Raw genomic sequence first — 21961 nt, 5'->3', positions numbered from 1 at the left:
TCCCTTACAAAAATTGGCTCGTTGCATTGGATCGGGCGAGTTGGTCTATGAAAAGCGTTTGAAACCGTTTGCTATAAAATGCACATGGTTGGAAGATGAATGATCGACACAAAATATGCCTCGAAATTGCATAGTTTTCCTTCTACATGGTGAACTAACACGGCACGCCATTTTGTGGAGTCAAGTTTTAAAATGGCCGACTGCGTTAGTCCGCAAAGTAAAAGGAAAACCACGCATTTTCGAGGCATGTTTGTGTGTATCATTATATTCTACTTTTAAAACATCTTTCTAACCATAATGCGTTTTATAACAAACGGTTTCAAATGCTTTTCATGGACCAACTCGACCAATCCAAGACATTGGTACCTTTAAAGGATCTGGGTACATTTTGAAACACAAAACACAATGTCCACAGATTAAATTAAACTTGCAACGTTTGAAAATAATGATAGTATAAAGCGTAGTAGTTGCTGAGGTGCTGTCGTTTTTGAGAAATGAGTAAAACAATGCACGTAAATACAATTTAAATAGTTTTCGTCTTTTGACCACTCAGACGAAAATTATTTTCATGACATTGTTTAACTCATTTCTCAAAAACTACAGCACCTCAGCAAATAATATTTTTAGGGACGCTGTCTAGTGTCATTATCTTCAAACTGTGTGAGTTTAGTGTAAATCTGTGGACATTTAAAGTTCATTCACTTGCCTTCGGGACAAACACAACTGTCAGTGTGATACTTGTGCAGAATAGGATGATGCACGACACGAACAGGAAAAGTGCTTCCGGGTCGTTGTTGATGACGACACTGACAGCTACGCCAATCAGACACAAGATGACTACATTATAGACGCTGATGCCGATCAGCTTGCTGTCGTTCAAACCGGGAATTGACACCTGAGGGGGGGGGGCATGTTAATAAAGTGTGGCTTTGATTTGTTAGTAATCATCGAAATGAATGTGACAGTTAAAGACACGTTCGGAACAGGCAAAAAAAAGTTCACAGATTTACAAATAACTTACAGGGTTTACAGAACGTAATGGTGAAAGACTTCTCTTGAAATATCATTCCATGAAATGCTTTACTTTTTGAGTAACATTAAAACTATCATCAATTCTCGATATCGAGAATTGCGGATTTTTTTAAAAACATGTCATGACACGGCGAAACGTGCAGAAACAGGGGTGGGTTATCCCGTTATTTTCTCCCTACTCCGATGACCAATTGAGCCTAAATTTTCACAGGTTTGTTATTTTATATATAAGTTGTGATACACGAAGTGTAGGCCTTTGGACAATACCGTTTACCGAAAGTGTCACATGGCTTTAATGGACAGTGAATTGTAGTATTTGTATTCACTTGGTACAATAGCAATATTGTCCATAGACAGACTATCGTACCAGAACTCCTTGTTGCCTTATGTGAGAACACACAGGTTCAATATATACTTTGAGTGACCCGTTTGGTTCGAATGCCCCCAAGTTACGTTGACAGCCAACTGACAATCTTGTTCCATAGGTTATCAATGTTTTGGGGTTTTTATGATATTTTTATCTAAGTGTTCTGCTCCGTAGCGGTCCAAAGGTGTTTTCATTCACAATATCAACCTCTACCCTCGCATTTATACCCCTGGGCGAAGAAAAGCAATCATAGTGAAGTATCTTGCTCGAAGACATAAGTGTCACTACCGAGACCCGAACCCACACTCCGATGACATAACCACCAGAACTTGAATTCGACTTTCTAAACCACTTTGCCACCATTACGAAATCGAAATCTGTACTGAACGTAAATCATTTGTGATCCATTCAAAACAAGTGTATGGAACCTTATTTTGATTCGACTCTTTTAAAGGCAGTGGACACTATTGGTAATTATCAAAGACTAGCCTTCACAGTTGGTGTATCTCAGCACATGCATAAAATAACCTACCTGTGAAAGTTTGAGCTCAATTGGTCATCGAACTTGCGAGATAATAATGAAAGAAAAAAAACACCCTTGTGTGTGCGTTTAGATGGTTGATTTCGAGACCTCAAGTTCTAAATCTGAGGTCTCGAAATCAAATTCATGAAAAATTACTTCTTTCTCAAAAACTATGTCACTTCAGAGGGAGCCGTTTCTCACAATGTTTTATACCATCAACCTCTCCCCATTACTCGTCACCAAGAACAGTTTTATGCTAATAATTATTTTGAGTAATTACCAATAGTGTCCACTGCCTTTAAACCGATGCATACCTGTCTTGTTTCCCATGCTAGGAATGTGCCGAAAATCAGCAGCAGGCCCTTGTAGCCGTACAAAGCTCCAAGCCATATGGTTAACGTATCGCACGTACAATAGCGGATATACGGCTGTATGAATGTGTTCTCAGAGTCTGGATCTACCTGTAACAGTTAATCATGCAATCAGAAAGTTTTGTTTCGTCTTAGGGGAAACATGTAGTGTCCTCTGTTTGAGGATTTGGCATTGTAATTTGGACTGATACACACATATGATTTTGCATTAATAAAGTCAGTGTATACTATTGGTAATTGTCAAAGACCAGTCTTCTCACTTGGTGTATCTCAACATATGCATAACACAACAAACCTGTGAAAATTTCAGCTCGATTGGTCGTCTGTGCGGCACCTAAATGTAGCCCAAGCCCTAAATGTAGACATTTAGGTCAGGCTACATTTAGGACTCGGGCTACATTTAGGTGCCGCACAGTCGTCGTAGTTGCGAGATAACTATGAAAGAAAAAACACCCTTGTCACACGAAGTTGTGTGCTTTGATGAGATGCTTGATTTCGAGACCTCAAATTCTAAACTTGAGGTCTCGAAATAAAATTCGTTGAAAATTACTTCTTTCTCACGCCACTTCAGAGGGAGCTGTTTCTCACAATGCTTTGTACTATGAACCTCTCCCATTACTCGTTGTCAAGAAAGTTTTGATGCTAATAATTATTTTGAGTAATTACCAATAGTGTTCACTGCCTTTAAAGAGTTTGGATACTCTTTGTACGAGAAAAAAAGGGCAAACCAAAACTACAATAAACTTACACGGTTTAAAGGCAGTGGACACTATTGGTAATCTGAAAATAATTGTTATCATTAAACCTTATTTGGTAACGACCAATCGGGGAAGGTTGATAGTATAAAACATTGTGAGAAACGGCTCCCTCTGAAGTAACGTAGTTTTCGAGAAAGAAGTAGTTTACCACGAATTTGATTTCGAGACCTCAGAATTTGCGGTCTCGAAATCAAGCACCATCTGAAAGCACACAACTTCGTGTGACAAGGGTGTATTTTCTTTCATTATTATCTCCCAACGACCAATTGAGCTCAAAGTTTCACAGGTTTGTTATTTTATGCAAATGCTGAGATACAGCAAGTGAGAAGACTGGTCTTTGACAATTACTAATAATGGCCAGTGTCTTTAAAAGTAATCATGATAGACAACTTCCCTTAAAATATTACCTGCTGAACAGTTTCAAGAAAAACAAATTCATCCCAGTGAGATGACCATTATTTTAGCATGAACAACAGATTCACGCGACTCTCCAATAACAAAAACTTGCTCTGTGTTTAACATATTATCTCAACAAAACGTGACGACCAATGAAGCTGAAACTTATACAGGAAAATAACAGCAGATACATCTTTATGCACAGTGGGTATAGATTCACGACTTTGTCAAAAACTAGATATACAAAAAAGTAGCCAAGACATTTTGTAATGGAACAAAAACATAGTTAATGGTTTGACGTTTTTAACATAGCAGAGTCTTTCTCGAAGGCTAAATGACAACACAACACACAAAAATAGCAGTTAAGTGGAAATTAATGAATTAGACATTAGACATTTTTTGATAATATAGACACTAATGGATTTGCAGCGTCATAGACTAGTCATTAAGATGACTAGTCTGCCTTGGTCTGGTACCGGTTCTGCACGAGGATGTATTAGCCTTGGCCTTGTACACTCTGATGATTTTGCAGCGTAATTTACACTGATATATTCTGTTGAGTTTGCGTAATAAAATTGTAATGACTTTATGCCTAATATTGTTTATCTCCTATAATAGCAATTCGTTCTTCTTCAATCACTCATTTCCAGCTTTCCCCGGGACCCCGCACCATGACACGCTATGGCGATCGGGCCTTGTCAGTCATAGCTCCAACACTTTGGAACAAGCTACCCACCCACATTCAAGGAGCTCCTTCATTGGTCACTTTCAAATCCCAACTTAAAACCCATCTGTTTTGTCAATCTGGTTATAGCGCTTACAAACTTTCCCAGGACCTCTACCTCGAACCCTCCTTGCCGGCCTCTAAAAAACACTGGTACTAAACCGGTTTTTACTTACCCGCCGAGGAAATAGATCCAAAGTTGCCATCTTAAGTGGATCTATTAGTTGCCATAGTAACAGAATGACAACGTCAACGAGCAAGAGAACAAAGACCATGATGAAAAGCTGGCCGTCTGTCACAATCTATAGTTAGAAAATTAAATTATTGAAACGTCGGGGGCAGTTTTCCTGCCAAATCCTTTGTTAGTTGCTTTGCTGTCTTTAATTTTTTTATCAAATGTAATACGTTTTGTATCTCTCTTTTTTCAGTGAATAACCGTGGTAATATTTGTGGGAAATAAAAATCCAAGCCCGACATGAATTTTCAGTTAGGGACAACACAGTCAAATGAAATCCTTTAAGTGTGAGGCTTTACTGTAGGTAAATCATTACTGCTCTGGGCTCCTGGACGAAATTAGAAAACAAACTTTGTTTTCTTCTTCATGCGTAAGTGTAGGGGGGCATGTGGCTTCTTCCAACTAATGTCCGAACTCCGAACCCTCCCCCATTTGAAACCTGGACTGTGAACATTGAAGAGTACCATAGTTAAACGTAACATTTCAAAAGCTTTAATGCAATAATTTCATTGTAAAAAGATTTTTTTTTTTTTAATCCGTTAACAGGCAGACAATGTATTTTTCACACTCCAGTCAGGTTTTCTTAGTATTGTTTTGTTATAAATAACATGCATAAGACCGATTAAAAGGGTCTTATTTTAAAAGAAAAGCAAACAGAAGTGGCCACGATACAAAAATTAAAAAAACAAAAACAAGTTTCGGCACTGGAGTACTAGGCAAGTGATACTGGGTATTAGATGGTGGATTTGTTTTCATGAAAAGGCTTTTCTTGGGTCTCAAGGAATTTTGCTAAATTGTTACCCTTCTTTTCGGCGTCTTGAAGGCTGCTACGCGATGAACCCGCCACGTCTTACTAAACAAAGCGCCGAACGCGAGCACAAACCCCACAGAGAGAATCCAGGTTTTCATCTGTAAACAAAATAATGAGACAATTTAATTTGGTGTGGAATAGAATGCTGCAAGAATGCTGCTTTGAATTCCCGACCTAGTAGTTGGTTATTTCACGATGACATAATTTAATCAAAACGTTAACCAGCGTTTTCGTAGGAAAATGCATGCAGAATAAAAGGGGAATAAACAATTTTAAAAAAATAACTTTATTAACCTAGCAAAGCAAAATCATCTACAACGCAGTAAACAAATACAAATTACAGTACAAAGACTTTTCTTATCACTTGTTCAGTCACTATGCTGATTTTCGCCCTTTCAAAAAGTGCGTAGCTAGGTTAGTGCATGAGGAACAAAACAAAATAACTTCTCGGTCCTTTTTGATAAAGAAACAATTTAGAACCGTCGTTGTCAATGTTTTTTTGTTGTAAAAAAAACACTTTGCTGAAAAAACACTTCATGCTGAGAAAGTGATAAAAAAAGAGTTAGATAGCAGTCATTCAGTTTCGCAAACTTATATAGAGACTGACGTCACATTTCTGTGGCATGGCAACGCAGGAGGTGTTGTATGATGGAGTAATATGTAGAGTCATGTAGGATACCAACCAGCCTATAGCTATCATGGACAGCGTGCCGTATTTATAGGAGCGGCGGATTCTGTTCAGCAGAGTGTGTGTTCGAATCCCGGTCGTGACACTTGTATCCCTGAACAAGACACTTCACTTTAATTGCTTCTCTCCACCCAGGGGTAAATGGATACATGTGAGGGCAGAGATGGTTCTTGTGTTTGATTTAGCCGAGTGGCTCATTTGTTGCACAAGGCTGTATACTCCCTAGGGAGCTGAGATGTTTGTAGGAATGATTTAAGGCAAAGTGACCAGGGGTAATCATGTTGGAGCGTCATGAGCGTCACTGCGTGACAGACCTGAGCGCGATATAAAAAGCCATTAGTATTATTATCATTAAACAAAATTACGTTCTCTCAACCCCCACCCCCTTGCATTAACCAAAGGCGCTGGGATAGGCTTACATATCAAGCACGCTCATTGGTTAATGCTCAGTCCCATCATGCATCACACTCATGTTTCTGTGCACTGCACACACGTACTTCCTGAACAAGAATCTGTTCAAGCTGATTAGCCCATCCCAGCGGTCCTGATGGATATACTCTGGCCGCTGGGGCTGAGTAACAACTAGCGCAGCATAATCGATCACCCATGAGAACGACGTGAATAGAAGACATACGCGTAGTGCCATCCGGCGTTGTGTCCCGTTGCGGTTTATTAAGGTGTGTACGTTTAAATACGAGCGATAAAAAAAGTGACGTCATCTGAGAAGAGTCTAAAGCATGTCTAAAGAATGATAGACCCCTGAGGTCACGTGCGGCTAGGCTACTCTCTGCCCATGTTTGCCATTTTTGGGGAGTCAAATTGTATGTAAAGACGCTATATGAAGCATTCAGTGTAGCTGGACCAATAGTTTTAAAAAGAATCTTGTAGTGTATTTTTTTAAATAAACAAAAGTGATAGGAGCACCGAAAACAGAGATTGAACATGTTCTTACGTAACATAAGACGCCGAATGTGTCTTCGGATACGAGGTTGGTGTCCAGTCCTGAGACGGCCACGAACAGGTATACAAGTATACCGCCTAAGATGATGAGGTTGTTGAGGTTGGGGCTTGACATCTTAACGTGTCTAGGGAGAAATAACATAAACACAAAAAACGGATATTAGCCTTGATAGTGTTGAGGTATTGCATGGTGAGGTATCAATGCATATTGGATTTACGGTAACACCTCGTGTTAAGTTTAGCTTATTACCTTTATTGCATAAACATCGAGATACAACTTAAGTGCGAAAAGGAAACCCGAACGGGCACACAGCCCCACTCAATTGGGACCCTTGATCACACAATAGAAAATAACCAAAAAACAAAGACTACAGTAATCTGAAAGACACCATTAGAAAACAACTTCTAAAGAGGCACTGTACTTTTGAAGAGGCACTGGTACTTCTTAAGAGGCACTGTACTTCTAAAGAGGCACTTGCACTTCTGGAGAGGAACTGTACTTTTGAAGAGGCACTGGTACTTCTAAAGAGGCACTGGTACTTCTAAAGAGGCACTGTACTTTTGAAGAGGCACTGTACTTCTAATGAGGCATTGTACTTCTAAAGAGGCACCGTGCTTCTACAGAGGCACTGGTACTTCTAAAGAGGCACTGTACTTCTAATGAGGCATTGTACTTCTAAAGAGGCACCGTGCTTCTACAGAGGCACTGGTACTTTTCACGAGGCACCGGTACTTCTAATGAGGCATTGTACTTCTAAAGAGGCACTGTGCTTCTACAGAGGCACTGGTACTTTTCACGAGGCACCGGTACTTCTGTTCGCACTGAACGTCAAATGGTAAAATTACCCTTGCTTTGTTTATAGCTAATAGGGAAAAGTCCGATGCGAACACAGCCTCACCTTTGTTGGCGGTATTTTATGTTGAAACTTAAGAAGAAGAGCGACAGAATAACGCAGCAAGTGGTCACCCCACATATACTGAAGTACAGAATAGGTGCCAGACCATGGTACTCCCTCACGACGATCTGCCTTATCTCTGGGGTTCTGTCTAGAGGAGGACCATCTCCTGTTCATTTGGAAAATGTAATTTGGAACATCAGTAATGTTTTAAGCTGTATGGACCAAAGGGTTCAATTTATGGAAGAGGTGGCCCTTTGTTGGCTTATTAATGTGGTTTCAATTTAATATTCGTATATATTACTAGTACCTTCACGATCGTAGGGCAAAGTACCGTTGATATTTGAATTTTTCCGTGCCCCCCCCCCCCCCATGGTTCTGCCCAACACGGTGATAGATATTTTCGTCTGATAGCGCCCTCTTTCCTTTTGACACAACTTCTTTCAGGTCAAGTTCATTTACCGTAAGGGGGACACAAACATTGGGGACAAAATCCCATGTTGCACCGTAAATGGGATTAGTTTGTAGAGGTTGGGCTTAAGTGCGATAAATGTGCACATCGTAACTAGGGTTAAATCTTAATAGCAGAATGGTTTAGTGGCGTATAAGTATGGTTCAATTTTTAGAGCAGAGGGATTGGCGAAACTAGGGTCAAGTTGTTCGATCCGATGGGCTAATGGGAGACTTTCAGGATGCTTGGTGGCAGCAGACATACCAGGTAAAATCCATTGTTCTCGGTAATGTGCGCATGCTCAGAACTACGACTCAAAGTCTCCCATTGGCAACACTACATGGTTACATTATCAGAGCAGAGGGGCTGATATTGGCTAAATTGGGATACAATTTGAAGATTGGCTTAACTATACGGTTTGTAATTTAGCAAACTTTTTTGGGAAGCTCCAGTTGAAAATTAATTGATGTTATGTCAGATACTTAAAGGCAGTGGACACTATTGGTAATTACTCAAAATAATTATCATCATAAAACCTCATTTGGTAACCAGTAATGGGGAAAGGTTGATATTATAAAACATTGTGAGAAACGGCTCCCTCTGAAGTAACGCAGTTTTCGAGAAAGAAGTAATTTTCCACGAATTTGATTTTGAGACCTCAAGTTTAGAATTTGAGGTCTCGAAATCAAGCATCTGAAAGCACACAAATTCGTGTGACAAGGGTGTTCTTTTCTTCCATAGTTTTTCTTGACGACAATCAAGCTCAAATTTTCACAAGTTTGTTATTTTATGCATATGTTGAGATACACCAAGTGAGAAGACTGGTCTTTGACAATTACCAATAATAGTGTCCATTGTCTTTAAACAAATAACTTGGCTTACCTGGCCAGACAATATCCTTCCGCCATTCCAGTGAGTCATCCAGAGCATTGTAAAGAGCAATTTGTTGTTCAACAAACTCTAGAAGGCAAAGATGGAACTAAATAAAGAAAATATCCTGAAACTTGCTGCCTTTAGTAATATTTTAGAAAAATAATAACAATAATGGTTTCTTATAAACGCTCATTTTCGTCACTCAGTGACGCTCAAGGCGCTTCAACATAAAGTATTTTCCTGCAAGGTATGTGGGACGACGTTTAAATTATGTAACGGTTTACCATGTGCTATCCATGGCGCAATCCAATCAAACCATGAACACTGGGGCAAACCCCTACTCTTTTTTTTATAAGTGCACTGGTTTATTTTATGTGCGCTCACAACACACGGGACCATAGGCTTTACGTCCCATCCGAAGGACGCAGGAACACGCCTTTACAACTGCGTTGTGAAAACAAGAGAGCTCATTAGTCATTGGCACATTCGTTTATTGGGTTTGGGGTGGGGTTTTTCCAGTGCAATATAAAAAATAAAAATAAACTACAAGATAAGACGGTAGACATAATTTTACCTGCGGTGGTACGACAAATAAACGGTAAACGCTTGTTGCAGTCTGCGGTCTGCCAGACACCGTCTTTGACAAAGTCCACGTAGGTGCATTGGATGGGCCTACCACTGTCAGCCATTTCGGATGAGTTCGAGTCCTCTCTGGGATGTATCCACCTGCGTAACCACAATTAATATTTATTTCTTTAAACTTACCCTTTCAGAATTGAACCGGATTTATGTCCCACTTGGGTCTGACTCATTTCATGGTTAGAGTATTATGTAGGACCGGGAGTCTGTGTCAAAATGACCCTAAATGAGTCAAACTTTTAGAGTGTAAATTTAGAGTGTAAATTGTTTACATTCATATGGGAACTTCAAGGGGGATATTGACAAAATACTCGCAAAGGGTAAGTCATAACTATTTTTAATCGAAGTCATATATGTGATACTCTCTAAATATGAATTAGCAAAAATTTGACTTTTGCAGTTTTAACAATATTTTTGAGAAATAAACGAGTGATACTTATATGATACCGTTTATCATACGTCATAAAAAACAACTGTGAGTTGTTCCAAGTAAAAATGATGGCCTTCTTGTCCTTAATACTCCCAGTTTCCATCAACGTCCCATGCATTGACCGCCATCTTGGATGACAATTAATGTGAAGGCCGAGTTATAGACCTTTATCGTGCTGTCGTCATCTTGGTCGTGTTCCTTGTATCGAATAACAATAATGACTGCTAATAATCATTTTGCATATAGGAACCAGACTATTTAGTTCGTCCAGCCTCGATTTGGTTACTTCGATATTATGGGAAAAAAATTCAAGATTGCTGCACCATGATATTGGTCTATATTCGGTCGCGCGATGGTCGGGCGATGGAAATCATGACGTGCGGACAGAAGACACGATTTTAGGCCTCAATTTTAGGATCGCGCGTAAAGATTTCCATCACGCATGGTCATGCAAACAGCAAACAGCTCATTTTCACTGATCATGCAAACAGCTCATTAGTGTTTGTGTCTCACAAAAACCCCAAACAAAAGTAGATTAATTCCCAGAAGAGCTAATCAGGGAGGATGTTTGTAACGTACCATTGGTCCGGAATGTTACCCGAATTGTTCATCCACGTTTCAAGGAGAAACTGTAGCTCATTATCGCCTTCAATGTTGGCTAGAGAGGCCCCTGGGTACGAGGAAGCACAGGTTGATTTGGCTTCTTCAAATTGGACCAAGGGTTCAGACACGAATCGAAAACACGACGAGCGATAATTGTGCCATCCAGCCTCGCACGTACCTTGAAAGTAACGAAGACAATACATTAGAAAAGGTGAAACGCGTTGTCCATAACCTCAACGAAGGTTTTCCCATAACAATAGACTGGTCCCTTGTTGTTATCCGCAAGGGTAAATACAGGCACTGGTTTTTACAGACTCATTAACGTGTTTAAGAGTAATCTTCAAGATAGACCTTTATCATGGTGCAGCCATCTTGAATGTCTCCCATTGATATCAGTGGGAGAAACCAAAGCTTGAAGAACAAATTAGTCTGGTTCCTCTTTGCAGAATGATTATTAGCATTCATTAATGTTGTTCGATGCGAGGAACATGACCAAGATGGAGGCAGCATGATAACGGTCTATTGATATATGGGTAACATCATCAGGGGGGGGGGCCCACTTCAAGTAAATCATTGCTGCTCAGTCACCTGCACGTGTACATCCCGATATGTGGAGATTGTGCAGTAATTCACCAGAACCAGAACCAGAGCTAGTGGTTTCATTTGGTATTAATGGTTTCATTTGACGCAATGATTTCATTTGATACTGCAATACTTTCATTGGATAAACGTGCAGTGACGTATGCTTTCCATATCTGTGTTTTGATTGGTCCGAAGTGATGTTTGTCAGCTTGCACTCTGGGTTATCCTCATATATAGCGTCCTTGATGTTTTATGTACCAGTTTATAAGTACTTAACATGCATGGGGATTGTAATGTTGCTTTATGTTTACATGTCGTAGGATTTGACTGCAAATCTCTTTGAAAGGTACTTTTGGAAGGGGTTTCAAAGTTTTAGACGCTCCATAACGAAGTTTCCAGTACAACAATTGTTTCACCAAAGATAACGAACAAGACACAAAACTTTCACAGAATCAAGTTAATGAATTATAAATAAAAAAGCCAATCGCAGATTGACGGAATATTCATAAATACCTAAGACAGTTTATCCATTCTGATTGGTCGAGAGGGCATCACGAGGGGTTGTTTGAACGGATGATATAACACCAGTAAAAAGTGTTATAACATGGGCGTGACACGCGAGCTTGCCAATGCGCTTATAAGACAGTTTCTTCATTCCTATTGGTCGAGAGTAACGGCTGAACCAGTTGTGCCACATCACGCGATACGCGCGACGCGCACATCATCTCCTTAAGGAGATGTTTACCAGAGGGCCTTACCATTTCATAGCTGGAGGGGTGTTGTGTTGAAAGAAATCATTGAACAATTAAAATGTTTGCATTTACTTTACCTTTTGACCAAGAAATGGTTTTTGACCGAAGTGGTATTTATGAATGGGAATCAAAGTGTGTTGAATCGGTTTCAACTAGTGGTTTAAACCCGCCGAGGCCTGGTTCTTGATAATTTACCTTGACTTCGTCTCGGTAAAATTATCAAGAACCAGGCCTCGTTGGGTTTAAACCACTAGTTCAAAACCTCTTCACCACACATTGATTCCCTTATTACATAGCTTTGGATTGTTGTATGCTCAAAAGAAGGACGAAACTAATGGAAAGAGTAGGGCGTGTTTGAGCACTTAATGTGCACAATTGTGTGTTAAGGCAACTGATTGTGAAAGTTTGATTGGGTCTCTGTCATTCATAAGTCATATGTTATGTTCTAGATTGGAAAAACTTGTCTTCGGTAACTATGGGTGCGTTCGTTTAGCTTCCTGGGTCGACCCGGTCTGCACCGGTGTGGCGGTTTCAGTCTTCCGCCGTGTTCAGTTTTCCGGGTGACGTAGCCGGACATTTCACCACGTTGTTGGAACGGCTTTAGCTTTCCGGCGTGTTCAGTTTTCCGGGTGACGTAGCCAGACAAAAATACAGCCGCGAGTACCCTGGCGAGTACTGTAGTTCTCTCAGTGACCCCAAATTGTTTATTATTACGGATGACTCAATACAGCACTAAAAAATTACTACTTTTGCTTGCTGTGCGCAGGCATCGCATGACGTAATGTTACCGTATTTGGTCATTCGGAAAACTGAACACGGCGGAAAGTTGAAACCGCCACACCGGTATGTTCGAATAGCTTTGACGGGGCTCACCTGGGTGAGCCCCCAGTGCCGGCCCTGCTTGTGGAGTGGGTCACTTGGGGTGACCTGAGGTGCATGCCGTCACCACGAGAGGGCGAGTGTGATCGTTCGATTAGCTCTTGTCAGGGGCTCACCCGAGTGAGCACCACGGGGTAGACCCAGAGAAGCTAAACCAACGCACCCTATAGTAAATGGAACAGCGATAGACATACATGTATTTGTTTGTCGGGAACACTTGTACTGCCTATATACGGCCTTTCGTTACTGGAAATTGTGAATTCTGTGCCTTGGAGAATGGCGTAGCTCCGTGGGCCCTTTTCCAAGGCACACGACGAGATAGTATCAAGCTCTCTCAGTTGAAACCAAACACACCTTCGTAAAACTTTTCTTGTATACATAGCTCCAGGAGAAGTAAAACAACAAATCACTATTCGACTGAATGGTCAGCCGGACCCCACCATTGGTCCCCAAGCAATTTATTACAAAATATTTGTATAAATTGTGTACAGAGTTTCCTAAGTGCCATCCATTGTAATCCACATAAAATGATAATTATTCTCGTGACAAATCGTTAACTGTACAATATCGCTAAACTGTAAATAAAGATGTAACAATTTGGACTCCGTACTTGTATTTTGTTATCGTTTGTGCTTACCTTGTAACTGTTCAATTTGTGTAATTCCAACTCGATCGCTGCCCCTGAAGCCCACGGGCCCCTGTTGAAAATAAACAAAATCACTATATAAGGAAACGAACTTACTACACCCTTTTGGAAAAATCAGAATTATCAGAATTGTCTGACCCATATGTGGGTCAGTATGACCCAGCATCGGTAACAAAATGACCCATAAATGGTCAAGCTGACGCATAATCCGAGTACAGTTTTATTGTTTATCAACAACTACCCGGCCGGGTCAGCCTGACCCAGAAATAGGGCAGGACCCCCAGGATAATAACAATGTTGAGCATTTCTAATGCGCCATATCTGTCACCGTTGACACTCCTGGCTCAATAACAACAACTATGCTATACACAAGACAACCAAAAGTTAGACCCGGGAGTTTTCAAAGTACACATCGTTAATGATTAGTACTCTGATCCATTATTTCACTGACTTCTTACGGATACACAACATGTTTATGGACTGTCGGCTTATCAGACGTTATCTTGAAGAGTTTGTCACTCTGCTGAAAAAAAGACTTGCGCTTTAAACTCTCTAAGAACTCCGGGGTCAGAGTTAGCCTGGTTCAAGATGCCAGGCTGACCCATTTATGTGACCGTGTGACCAGAATCCGTGTAAAAAAGACCCGGAATGTGTTTAAATATAAAGTCACCTGGAAGTGGTATTTTTTCAAAATAAAGCTTGTGTCACTAATATATGTGTTTTGATGAGTGGAATGTGAATAAACAGTTAACTAAGGTTTTAAACAATCAGTTCTTATGTTATTTACAAATTTAAGAGTAGACCCCGACCCGAGAGGGTGCTGTTCGTGACGTCAATCGAGGCAGACTTTGCCTGTAATGCGTACAGTAAACACAATTGCAAAGTACATACGGATCAAGTCGTGAGTTTGTACGTTTAAAAAAAAACGTACCAACTCACGACTTGGACGTACATGTACTTTGCACGTGTGTTTACTATACGCATTGCAGGCAAAGTCTGCCTCGATTGACGTCACAAAAGGGGTAGGCGAAGGCAGCCCCCCAAACAACTTTATATATTTTTTAAACATATAAATCGTGACAAACAATTACTAAAAAAAATGTTTTATTGTTCGTAAGCATATACTCTTATGTTTGAAAGAAACAAAATTATATTTCCAGGTGACTTTTTAACTGATGCAGAGTTTGAGGAGTACGAAACGTACAGTTGGCGATCGTTGACGTCCTTTACATGAGCCTTGTAGTGCCTAATTAAAATAAAGGGCGCCCACAGCTTTAATATAGGAAACTATACGTCGTATTATTACAGAGGGCGCTGTTCAATATAATTGTGTTGTTCTTCTGTATGCTTTTAGTTGCTTAGTTCATGTTTTTATCCTTTACACATTTGCCGTTGGTCCTTCTTATATTTTTCTTCAATCCTCTATACTTTGTAAGTGATCCTTAAACACATGTTTTCGACCTTGAGTTTTGCACAAAAATTATCATTAGTTTTAAACTGAAAATGTAAGTCCCGCGAACGCCCAAAAAGTACAAAAAATAAACGACTGTTTCCCGGCTGAGATACTTTTTTTCCAGCTCAATTGCGGCAGAATCAACAGGAGGCACTGAGCTGGAAAACAAATATCGCGTCCCGGCTACTTGGATAAAAGAGGATGTACTTATAATAATATTATATTAATAGTGGCTTCTTATATAGCGCGCATATCCGTCACTCAGTGACCCTCAGGGCGCTGTAACATACAAAGATAATTTTCCTGCAAGGTATGTAAGACTACGTTTATGATACCTACAGTGTGTACTCCTTTTACAAAGAACCATGTAATGTGTTTACACGGTGCTGTGGTGCAATACTGCCAAGCAAACCAGAAACACTGGAGCGAACCCCTTCTTATTTCGATAAGTTATTTTACGACGTGCGTTACACAACACACGGGACCAACAGCTCAACGTCCCATCCAATATCCAGACTAGAAGAGACTGAACGGATGTGCTCTTCTCATAAAGTAAAGAAACCTATGCTACTTTCACCACCATCAACAGATGCTTTAAAGGCAATCGAAAAAACAACAACATGGTTTTCGTCCTTGAATACTTACGGAGACCCCTGGAAACTCCGTCTCGTTGAGCAGTGTGAAGAACAAGTCTGCCATCTCTCGGTCATCGTACGTGAAATCTTCAAGACTCTTAATGCGTCCGTCAGAAAACCTTTAAAGAATTCGAGTATTTTTTCAAAATGTCCACAGATTTACATTAAAGGCAGTGGACACTATTGGTAATTACTCAAAGAAAATAGTGGCATAAAACCTTACTTGGAAACGAGTAATGGGGAGAGATTGATGGTATAAAACATTGTGAGAAACAGCTCTCTCTGAAGTGACCTATTTTTGGAGAAAGAAGTAATTTTCCACGATCTTGATTTCGAGACCTCAAGTTTAGAACTTGAGGTTTTTAAATCAAGCATCTGAAAGCACACAACTTCGTGTGACAAGGGTTTTTTTTCTTTCATAGCTATCTCGCAACTCCGCCGACCGAACGAGTCAAAATTTTCACAGGTTTGTTATTTTATGCACATGTTGAGATACACCAAGTGAGAGGACTGCTCTTTGACAATTACCAATAGTGTACACTGTCTTTAAACTTACACAGTTTGAAGATATTGAAAGTAGAAAGCTTCCCTTGAAATATTACTTACTGAGGTTCTGTAGTTTTTGAGAAATGAGTAAAACAATGTCACCAAAATAATTTTCGTCTCAGTTTTCGCATGTAAAAATGTATTAACCAGCTATATGATATTATACCATAACATACCATAACTGGTTAATACGTGTTTACATGCTAAAACTAAGACGAAAATTATTTCCGTGACATTGTTTTACTCATTTCTCAAAAACTACAGAACTTCAGTTAGTAATAGTTCAAGGGAAGCTTTCTACTATCATTATCTTCAAACTGTGTAAATTTAAAGTAAATCTGTGGACATTGTGTTTTGTGTTAGGAAAAAAAAATACATAGACCCTCTAAGGGGCAGAAGCGATACAATTAAATAAAAGCATAATTTTACAATATTGAACACACGCTTTTTTTCTCTAGCACTCTCTCAAAAACAACTACCCAACTTCAAGTTAATTCAAGGTTTCTTTACACAGGGGTTCCTAGAAAGGAGAGCTGGAAACAGTACGACGTCCTTAAAAAATTACAAGAAAAAATGAAATAATAACACCATTCGTCCTAAATGATGCAGTTTTAAATTGGGGTGAAGATAATGACTCTCCTTTTTACCCATAACCTATGTTACAGGGACACGTTGCCCTGGATCGGGCGAGTTGGTCATTCAAAAGCGTGTTTAAAAAAAAGTGAAATGCATACAGTTAGAAATATATTTTGTTAAAGGACAATATGACGATCCACACAAAAGGACAATATGACGATCCACACAAATGCGAACTAACAGGGTCGGCCAAATTGTATTTGTACATTGTTCTTGACTCAATATATGCAGAGCCCAAATGGAAATCAGTTTTTATACTGATTTGGCTCACTTTTAGTAAGTAATCAAACATAACCACAACAAAACGGGGAAACAATGGTACCTTTTTGTCTTTAAGATACCGACGGCTTTGTCCAGTGCCAGAGCGATGGCCCACGTGGCATCGTAGCCGTAAGGAGCCAGACTATTCCATACGTAGGCTTGGTTCTCTGGTAGTTTCATACGCTCTCGAAGCAGATCTTCATACTCGCCAGGCGACTGGATTTTTTTTTTTTTTTTTTTCGATAGGGGGGAAATTGTTTTGTGTTTAATTCAATACAACTGAAAATGTACAATTTCCACTGTTTTAATATAAAAGCATCCAGACAAACGTTAGTCACAGCCTGCTTGACAAAAAACAATAAAAAGACACAAAAGTCTGACGTGGTATAAATTCTTCACGTTGGAACCTTCACAGGGTTGCAAGGAGTTTAATGCTTTTGTTCGTGTAACTTGTTCGTATCTTTCTAACTTATAACGCACCTCCACATAATAACAATTAGTAAGCATCCCTCGTGCACGTTAAGCAGGGACAACTCTAACTAGCGAAATAGAAAGCGTTTTTCAGCTCTTGTTGGTGGCTATCATGTGCACTTGCAGTAACCGGGTGCTATGTCATAATTACACGTACAGACAAAAGCCTGCTTTGATCATGACATGAGTGCCCCTTTAAGTAATTGGTTTCAATGAAGTAAATTCTCACTATGCCTGCAATGGTAGGTTCCGGTGACGTACTCAGCTGCAGACTCTCTGTTGCGAAGTACTGAGCGCCCGCTACGGCACGTTGCATTTCATCCAATGTGCAGCTGACTTTGGGGTCTTCTTCTTGCCACCATTTTGTCTTGTACCAGCCGATAATTATCCAAACGTAGTCAGGTCCCGTTAGCTTCTGCTTGTAGGCCTACATATAGAATGAATAGGGGAACTAGGATTGTAGATTGGAAAAAGTTTCGGTAAAACTGACATTGACAGTAAAGATTTTTTCAAATTCCCGCTTCACTTTTGCTGTACCTTTACTCCTGAATAGGTAACCAGCGGTTTTGAACAGCATGTAATTTTCTAGATTGCCCAATTCTTGATTCACTTTTGATGTGCACTGACTCCTGAAAAGGTAACCAGCTCAAAATGACAAGAAACATTTGCCATGCGTTTGGGGTAGCACTTTATATAGAGCACTTTAGGACACCATGTAATTTTCTAGATTAACTAACACTAAGTTCACTTTTGCTGTACACTTACTCCTGAATAAGTAACCAGCTCAAATGACAAGAAACAGTGGGCCGTATTCATAAAACATAGCAATTGCTTTTTCTAGGCCTTGGCTTACATCTTTATACAAACATGATGTAAGCAAAAGCCTAAAAAAAGCAATTGCTATTTGTTATGAATACGGCCCATTGGCTACGCGTTTGGCAGCACAACAGTGAAACTGACCAAACTGACAAAACATGCATGTGTCTATTTGATATGACGTATTGCCTTACACACAACGACATCTAGAGAACAAATATTAAACACACAAGATCCTCACCCGAACCAGGACAAAGCAGAAACAGTATATCAATTTGATCTGGAATAGACGGCATTGATATACAGTTTTCTCACTCAGGGTATCTCAACGTATGCATATAATAACAAACCTGTGAAAACTTGAGCTCAATCGGTCATCGAAGTTGCGAGATAATAATGAAAGAAAAAACACCCTTGTCACACGAAGTTGTATGCTCTCAGATGATTGATTGTGAGACCTCAAATTCTAAATGAGGTATCGAAATCAAATTCGTGGAAAATAACTTCTTATTCGAAAACTACGTTACTTCAGAGGGAGCTGTTTCTCACAATGTTTTATACTATCAACAGCTCCCCATTACTCGTTCCAAACATGTCAATCTCCTGCTTATTTATCTGAACTTGTTCATCATTATTCCCCTACTCGGACTTTACGATCATCTCAACAGTCATTGCTTTCTGTAATTACCAATAGTGCTCAAAGCCTTTAACTTACTTACCTCACAGAACACTCGTCTTGCCTTGTCCTCGTACATGTTACTGATGATAATCTTAGCGTCTTGGCTCTAATAAGGGAAAATGCAGAATGTTCTTTGAATAACTCACCATAGAACATTAGTGGGAATCTACAGTTTTGCAAATAATATTGTTTAATTTACTAAAGTTTTCAAATATCAAAACATGCAAATCAAGAATTTGATCTTTTGGTGAAGTATAATCTCAGATCAGCTTGAAAAAAAGATAACGTATACCTTTACTCAATTTGCTTACGATGACAAAAGTTAGTTTGCTATTGGCTATTGGACATTGAAATAGGTTTGTACAGCAAATACCAATGTTGATTTTTTGTTGGACTTTCGACATTCAAATAGGTTTGTATAGTGAATGTCTATGTTTGTAGGTTTAGTATAATATGTTCTCCCAGCCAATTTCATCAATAATCTACAACTAGCGGTTCATTTGATTTCGTTTGAAGATAATGAACCGTTGAATCGGTATTCAACATTCAAACGAAGTAATTCAATTGCACGAAGAAAGCATTTCACTGGCTACGTATGGTCCTTTAATTTCACTCTAGGCTGTAACACTCATGCTTATTCTAAAAACCTGCAGCAAGAGCTGGCCAATCATTCAATTTCATCAATGTATAGTAGAAATTCAACTTGAGAATGGAATGGCAAAAATGTAGTATTGAACGCTTACAAATTAAATAATATAATGACTGAAATTGATCTGAATGAAAACAAAATCATGTGTGCACAAAGACAAAATGAATGCACTTATAGCAAGAATTAATCCCTAGTTTGAGTACATTTGGAAATGCGTGAATTTGAATGCGTGTTAATGAAACTGAATAAGTTCTAGCTGACTTACCCGGTGAAACATTCATTATTGAAAAGGGCATATTCTATATCAGAACTGACTCTACTTGCACAACACGATTTGTTTATTGATTTTGTTCTTGTAAATAGTAACAGTCCTTCCTTCCCCCTAAGGAACATATCAGTGTTACGGCCCATAACTAAAGACTTTACTGTCCACCCACGCTCAAAGAACCTTAGCTCTTACTTTCCACATGGAGATTTTAAGTTGAAGAAATTCACTCACTCGTCCCCGCCCGACTTGTTTTATACGTCTGTAATTAGTCTTACTGATGTTGACAACACTCATTTCAAGCCCCGCTGGCAACCGTCTCAACACAACGGGACAAGAAGCACGCTCCATGTGGTCACATGTCTTTGTCGTTTGACATTTTTGTCTATTTATTCTGTGTCAATATTTATTGCAGTTATTTACTTTCACTTGCAAAAGTGTCCTGTCGGTCTGGAAACCCTGGGGTGCATAATGGCTATTTCTCCGCCTTCTCTTCTAACAATATCCGGGAGACGTCTATACCGGTCCATATTGTCAGAATTATTTGCTAAGTAACACGAGAGCAATTTAGCAAGGGTCCCTTGCTAAATTTTACAAAATGTACCTCGTGTGAAAGGACGATTTGTATATATTGTCCAATGGTTCTCTTGCATAATCTTGTCAAACATTGCTACACTTTTACAGCCATGCTAAAGATAAGCAATGGACCCCTGTTAAATTGCTGTCGTGTGAACAGCACTTAAAACGAACACGGTAGCTCAGAACCTTGCTAAAGTCCAAAGTAAACTTACCATCAATATTTCTGATTGTTCAACAAAAGGACTTGTCTTTTTACTTCATTGGGACATAACTTGAAACCAAGACAAAATATGAAGAATATTTACCAAGCGAAGGGGAGTGCTTGATGGTCCACACTTGAACATAATCAAACTTTAAATTATCCTTCTCAATCTTGTTCTCTACGAAGTATATTAAACAAACGCTTAATTTATCCAATTGCTATTACTGACAGTGTAGCGCATAAGGGTTAAAGGAATTATCTGATACTCAAATAATCAACTGATATACGGTACCTTAAGATTCCGTATCTGGTTTTTAGGATCCTCTGAGAAGATTTCAGATGATATCGTTGTAATGTTTGCCGCTTTAAGCAAATTCAGTAAGTCGTCGATGGCCTGTTTGTAGGAATACATAAAACACGGTTAATTAATACGGCATAAGCATTTTAGAAACGTATCATTGTTCATATTGAAACGCATCATTCTGTTTATTTCTCATAATAAAACATTGTGAGAAACGGCTCCCTCTTTCTCCTTGAGAAAGAAGCAATTTCTCGCTAAAATATTTGAATTGAATTGAAGACCTCAGCTGAGGTCTCGAATTCAAGCATCGGAAAGCACGAAATTTGTGCAACTTGAGTTTTGCTCTTCAATTATTCACTCGCAAATTCGACAACCAATGTGCTCAACTTTCACAGGTTTGTTATTTTATGCATACGTCGAGATACACGAAGTGAGAAGACTGGTCTTTGACAATTAGCAAAGTTGTTCAGTGCCTTTGTGTATGGCTGTGATAGTAATACGAATGACAGTGCAGTGAAACTGCTTTGGGGACGAGGTTGGGCAGTGAGGACCGATTCCTCAACAACCACTGGCCATTTTTGTCCAACAGGTTTACACAGCTGTATGTTTCATTTGTTTTGTCGTCGTTGTAAAGATGGCGGCAGGTGACGTCACTGCACAGGCTCTATACAACAGCTGTGAAATTTGAAATGTCCACACAAATAAAAAAAATTGTATAATGGATCAATCCCTTTTGTAAATGGGGTGTCGAGTCTGGGCGATATATAGGACAGTAATTTGTATTTTCGAGTCCTTGCCTGGTCAGTCATAACAATTATGTCACAATTGTGTCAAAATTGCTTCTCTCCACCC

At 39.5% G+C, this 21961-nt stretch overlaps 1 protein-coding gene across 1 annotated transcript in view; it reads right to left on the bottom strand.

Annotated features, from left to right (window-relative positions):
• The window catches only part of LOC117306809, a 47165-nt gene that overhangs the window by 2480 nt on the left and 22724 nt on the right, over window positions 1–21961 (bottom strand). The window contains exons 4-18 of the mRNA XM_033791336.1: window positions 21101–21202; window positions 19154–19219; window positions 17848–18045; window positions 17209–17363; window positions 15715–15823; window positions 13608–13668; window positions 10734–10935; window positions 9660–9811; window positions 9095–9172; window positions 7765–7930; window positions 6858–6990; window positions 5208–5315; window positions 4348–4473; window positions 2237–2383; window positions 707–895 (exon numbers count right to left, since the gene is read on the bottom strand). Coding sequence (XP_033647227.1) covers window positions 707–895; window positions 2237–2383; window positions 4348–4473; window positions 5208–5315; window positions 6858–6990; window positions 7765–7930; window positions 9095–9172; window positions 9660–9811; window positions 10734–10935; window positions 13608–13668; window positions 15715–15823; window positions 17209–17363; window positions 17848–18045; window positions 19154–19219; window positions 21101–21202 — 1992 coding nt within the window. The remainder of the gene's footprint in view (window positions 1–706; window positions 896–2236; window positions 2384–4347; window positions 4474–5207; window positions 5316–6857; window positions 6991–7764; window positions 7931–9094; window positions 9173–9659; window positions 9812–10733; window positions 10936–13607; window positions 13669–15714; window positions 15824–17208; window positions 17364–17847; window positions 18046–19153; window positions 19220–21100; window positions 21203–21961) is intronic.

Source organism: Asterias rubens, chromosome 1 (genome assembly GCF_902459465.1).
Source record: "Asterias rubens chromosome 1, eAstRub1.3, whole genome shotgun sequence".
Taxonomy (NCBI): domain Eukaryota; kingdom Metazoa; phylum Echinodermata; class Asteroidea; order Forcipulatida; family Asteriidae; genus Asterias; species Asterias rubens.
Note: the sequence above shows the minus strand (reverse complement) of the source record. Positions and strands in the feature narration are given on the sequence as shown.